Source organism: Anneissia japonica, unplaced genomic scaffold, assembly GCF_011630105.1.
Source record: "Anneissia japonica isolate Jap-2015-1 unplaced genomic scaffold, ASM1163010v1 scaffold685_len2926416_cov193, whole genome shotgun sequence".
NCBI classification, from domain to species: Eukaryota; Metazoa; Echinodermata; class Crinoidea; order Comatulida; family Comatulidae; genus Anneissia; species Anneissia japonica.
This window is the reverse complement of record NW_022692922.1, coordinates 2566084-2572224: the sequence shown is the minus strand read 5'-3', so window position 1 is coordinate 2572224 and position 6141 is coordinate 2566084. Positions and strand designations below refer to the sequence as shown.

At 33.2% G+C, this 6141-nt stretch overlaps 1 protein-coding gene across 2 annotated transcripts in view; it reads left to right on the top strand.

Annotated features, from left to right (window-relative positions):
• Positions 1–598: 598 nt before the first annotated feature.
• Positions 599–6141, top strand: part of LOC117100535 — a 10483-nt gene continuing 4940 nt past the window's right edge. For both annotated transcript variants that reach the window (XM_033240299.1, XM_033240298.1), the window contains exons 1-2: positions 599–934; positions 3969–4218. In XM_033240299.1, the coding sequence (XP_033096190.1) occupies positions 929–934; positions 3969–4218 (256 nt within the window). In that variant the 5' untranslated portion in view covers positions 599–928. The remainder of the gene's footprint in view (positions 935–3968; positions 4219–6141) is intronic.

The window sequence follows — 6141 nt, the reverse complement described above, 5'->3', positions numbered from 1 at the left end:
ATGGGATAACTTTTTCAACTTAAGAGAGGGTTTTTCGAGATGGCTTCTTCTCGAGATCTCGAGACTGGGCTTCATTGATCTTTTACAGTATATCCTTATAACGATTATCAGTATTATCAATATTGTCATTATAATTATAATCATCATATTCATAGACCATCCTCAACACATCATCATCACCATCCTCAGCAGTGTATCATAGTCCTCATCATCCATTATCATTATCGTTATCTTCATCATTGACATCGTCATCATCATCATCGTCATCATCATCAGCATCACACAACCATCATTGTATTTCCTAATAATTAATCAGCTCATTATGGTTTTAATTTGTTGTTAAACATGCTCGGCTTTTAATTCTATCATATTCCTGTATTTTAAATTATACTTCTCCATGAGAATATTGATTTCTTTTGTACCTCTTGCATGAAGAATCACACACCATACCTACTGACGAGGAAGCAGACATACCAGTCTGTAATAAATAAATAAAACAAAATCATTTTCATATTTTAAAGTACCATTGCGGCTTTAATTTCCTCTTCTTTCAAATTCCTTCCTCAAAATTGCAATTTGATCCTTTGCAGTTTAGCACTTGACCGCAAGGGGTATGCTTGATCTAAACACATCGGCTAGAGGACAACTCACACAACAAGTACAGTATTCTCAACGTTTTTAGGGGTTTAATGTTTTATTGTGTCAGCTCTCATCCAATCTGCTCCTATCTGATAACTGAATGTGAGCATTATATATAATTCGTTTTGTGTAACAAGTTAAATATAAAATTTAAGGAAACATCCAGACGAGAAAGAAATAATAATATAGCTGGGTCAAGGTTGTAAGGTACTGTAAGCATTCGGTAGTGAGCTAAACACACAGCGAGTAGATAACCTGTTTTCCGACACAAACGGAGTTTTCAATAACAATGGAGGTAAGATATGTTTTTATTAAGAGTGAACCATTACGCTGTCTTCGTGTGGATGGGGCCCCTTTGTGGTCAGCATTTTGGGTTGACTTAAGGCCTAAAATTCATGCTAAGGTGAATATTTTGTGTTACGATTATTGTTTTGGTCTCCATTTGAGGTTCCCAAGTCTCAAGAGATTTATAAATACGCCTTCCACCATAATGTAATGTAGTTTGTAGGCCTCTCTCTGTAAACGCAAGTGCTTCTTAGTTTTTTATGAGCTGGTTCAACTTGGTTCAACTGTTATACAGCACCGGCTGGGATTTTAGTGTAGGTCATTTCTACCTCGATAACTTGAGAGGTATCATATTTTTTTATTATAATATATAAAATATCAACTGACTGAGGTGGTGCCGTGATTGCATGTTTACTTCGATAGGCTAGAGAGGTTTACCGTGAAAGAATGTGGTGGGGTTTCGAATGGTCATAAACTCATACGTCACTGTCAATATGGAACATATTATCTGTACTGTAAATACTTTCGCTGTACCCTGAGGAAGATTATTATACTAATTGGCCTTTAATATTGCATATGCCTAGGTAGATTTTTGGCTATTTGAACAGTCGTGTTTCCTCAATATCAATCATATCATTTTGAGTAAGATGCGATTTTCGTTGCACTATATAGATTTGCCATGCATGCGTCATGGGAAGAAACCACTTGTTTTTAGGCCTACACAAACCTAAGCATAACAAGAGTGGTTTATCCGCTTTGGTACCGGCTTAGACAACTGGTAATCTAGATAATGATTCCTAGAGATCCGAACAACTTTTCTATTACTCGAGTCTCAACCTTCCTATCGAATAGAATTCTAAGTTTAAACAAGGATAATTGTGATATGGGCCTAGCTATCTAATTAAAATATGAGCACCGTATTTTGTAATTGCCATCATGCCATTTTAATAGCCTCTTAGTCTTAAGAAATCTGACATCGTAATACTAGCCAATCACAGGCTTTTGCTCAGGATTATCATGGAGAAAATATATATTTTCTCCAAGGGATGATTATGATGTCTATACATGTCTGTATTTTATGTTGAAAAAGTCGGTAAATAAAAGAACGGAAGCAGGCGCGGAATGCACAGGCGTATCATTAAACAACGTGCTTCAACATGCCGTATTATGTGATGAAATATAGAAAAAATATAAACACTCAGTTAATAATAATAATAATAATAATAATAGTAGTAATAATAATAATAATAATAATAATAATAATAATAATAATAATAATAATAAATGCTAATGATGTTGTTAATGTTGATGATGAGGATGAGGATGACTCGAGGATGATAATGATGATGTTAATAATAATTGGAGTGGGGTTGAATGCTTAGTGGTTAAGATGTTTGCCTTCTAGTCCCAGGGTCCTGGGTTCAGTTCCTGTGATAACAGGACTTTTTCTCACGACTAACAACAACTCCACTCCCTAAGCCTCATAAAGAGACTTTGCCAATAAAAAGCATCAAGCTGTTTCATTTACTTCGGAGTACCCCTACATATCAGCCGACCTTCTAGGATACGCTGGAAGGGTCCCCTCTAATTATGGTTAAAAAAGCAATTATGATTAAATGATGATGATGGGAATGATGATAGTAATGGTAAATGGTGTTGGTGATGGATGATGATGATGATGATGATGACGACGAAGATGACGATGATGATGATGACAACGATGATGACGATGATGATGATGATGGTGATGATGATGATGATGATGATAATGGTGATGATGATTATGATGATGATGATGATGGTGATGATGATTATGATGATGATGATGAAGATGACGATAATGATAATAATGGTAATAGGCCTAATATCAGAAAAAAAAATCAAATAATGTTATTTAATTAGATTATGTCTTAGTCATTCTCGAAAGGAATTCGTTCAGTATAACCACAGGTGCTTAAAAATCCAAATTTACAGACAGCATTACTCTTTTAAATTGTCTCGTTTGCGACTGTCTCCATCTTGATAGCTCGGCCTTTGTTACAATCTTACTAAACTCTATCGGTGCCTTTGAAGTAAAGTGCCAATCAAACCTTTGACTTTTTAAAATTAATGGAACTCATTAATAAAGGATTTTGTTTTTCTAGATTAGATGTGTGGGATTCACTGCCCACTCGTTGAGAATTGCTTTCAACATCTGGTATCAAGTATCTATTTTTTATTGTACACTGTACTGCAATATGCTTTGTATTCGGATAATTCGTTCTGTATCATGTACTGTTTATTTCGGAAACAATTTTTATAAATGATACAATATAAAATAAATGGTCAAAAAGAGGAAGGCATAATATATAACAATTCATGCCATCTAGTATATCTCTTGGTCATTGTAGAAGACTTTGAACAATGCACATTACTAACTCATTTGTAGATTAATGGATTTATAATGAAAAATACCTTTCTAGGAAATTCATAAAAGCTTGTCCGTATGACCTGTAAATTGTAAACTTCATCATCAATATAACGTTTACCAAATGAAATACAGCAGTAGCCTACTGCATACCCGTAGAGCATGTAATAAAAAGATATTAACAAATCTATTAAATTTTACGAATAGATTGTTACAGCAACAATCCTGTGTCGGTGAGTCCACGATTTCGAGATATTGTATGAAGTAACAAGTCACTAAAGAGTATAACATCACTGACAAGTGGGGGTGGGGAGGGGTCTGCCTGTTGAACATTTGCCTCCCGGACACCTGGTAGATTACACACAGTCAGAATCGGCAACAAAATTCCAGTGCATGAAACCAACGTTCCTCCGAAGACATAATTATATGCAATACAGTAATGATTTTTTGTAGGAATTTAACTAGTGTAAGCAGTTTACAAAAGCCAGTACAGATCATGATTGAAATAAGGATAAAATGGGTCGTTTATAAACGCTCTCTGTTCAATCAAAACACTGTTTTTATTACAATATCATAATTATCGTGTAGATAATAAAAAATGACGATAAAATGAAACTATTTTTTACGTTTTGTTTAGAAACCTACATCAATTGAAAACCCGGCATTTGATCCAAATGATGATGATTCTCTTGCCAGCCCATCATTTATACAAACACAGTCTACTAAAACCATTTTTGTCGACAAATCACCGTCCACTCCGAAGAAGAACCGAAGGCGTTGCTTATGCACGCCGACAGACTGGGAAATGTCCGTGTACGAAATTGTTATGATTGTGTTGACGGTGGTGGCGCTTGTTATAGGCGTGTCATTAGCGATTAGGTTTACAGGTGAGTACAATTAGGCCAAGTTGAAAAAAAAAAGATTTTTTTTTACTATGAATCTTGTTAATATAACGCAATTTAGTTTTTACTACAATGTTATATTCTGCAATTCTTATTTGAAACCATTTTTATTGTTATTATTTGTATGTTTGTGAAGTTTTAAAATAAAATATGAGAATGAATGAATGAATGAGAATGTGCATAGCCCAAATGTGCCTGCGTTTATGTACAAAAATGTAACATTTCATTTCATTTAGTATTTTTCTTTATTAAAAAAACATTAAAGGATATTGTAGATTTGTAAATAAATATTTAGACCATTTAAGCCTAGGCCTATTTTAAAATAATTGTGTTATACATCTGTTTGCCAAACTCAATCTGAAATTGGCTTGTCACAATGGATCTGAGCCAATCTATCGAATTATGAAGTTTTATAGAACATTAAAAAGATTGCAATAAGTAATGGAAAGTAAAACATATGCCGAGTGGTTAGTTACTTGCACACGTGATGTGAGTGATTTCATGAGACAGTTAGGCCTAGAGGTAGGCAATAAAATATGGTACATGAAGAAACGAATTAGAGCATAAAATAGAGCTGGCCTAAATTTGAATAAATACCCTAACTTCTGACAGATTCTACTCACATACAGCATTAAAAAGTTCAATTTATAACAAATGCTCTCTTAAATAAGATCGTGTGTCACAAATCGCATTCATTTAAACTTTAATCCCACATGATTGAGGAAAAATAGTTTGTAATTGACTAACAAATAAAGGCTTAGTTACCCTATTTAAAGCGCATATTGCCTAATTTTTTAATATCAAAGTTTCTCTCTCATGTAGGTGATACCTTGTTATTAATCTCTCTGTCTCTTTAAAATAAAACATCTAGAGCTCTCCGTCCTTGACGCGTACCCTTATTTTTTGTATTATTATTATTATTATTATTATTATTATTATTATTATTATTATTATTATTAATATTATCATCACCATCATCGTCATTATTTTTAATTGAAAACAATTATTTTCGTTATTATTATTATTATTAATATCATTATTATTACTTTAATATAAATTTCGATAGATTAACGCGAAGATGAAACACTTTAATGGATTTCCTGATTAGCAATGTCTTTGGAATAAAAAAACAAACTCCTCACGTAAAGAACATGAAGTTGAGTGCTTGTAAAGTACGGCCAGCGATTGGGAATGGGATCTGAATAATTGATAATCAATTGATCTTCTGTATATATGTATTCAAGGAGACATTAACGAAAATTAATAATGGCAATAATGTATACTTCAAACCCGACAGCCGGAAAACCGCGTGTCAGTTGTAAGTGCCTAGGTTACGTATGGTCTTCTTTAGAATACGATTTGTAATTTGGGGTTGTCTTTCGTGAAATATATTTTAGTTAATAGATTCTGCGATTGCCTCCGAAAATTAATGAGTGTGTCAAATATCGGAATTAATACAAAATATGTTTGCCTTGTCAAGTTTATCGGCAATAGAGACGTGCTACTGCATTCCAAATGTTTTTATAGAAAAGGACATGAAAATGCGTTATCTTTGACCTAACGAAAACGCGTCATCTTCGTCCTAGTTAAAAAAAAAATTATTGTTTTTGTGGAAAGTGTTTAGTTCTATAATATTGTGTATGGTATACAGTTGTACAATATTGCACAATCTTTCATGGTCTGACGTAGGCCTTACCTCAGCAATAAGCCACGAATAGCGGGCATTTTTAAATGCAAAGTTATTGTAGGCTACATCAACAACCTTTATCGATTATATAAGTACCGTAAATTAAATATTAAAACGAATATAAACGTATAGGTTTATATATATAGGCCTATATATATATACATACATATATATATATATATTTATTAATATTACTATTATTATTATACCTGTCTATTCAA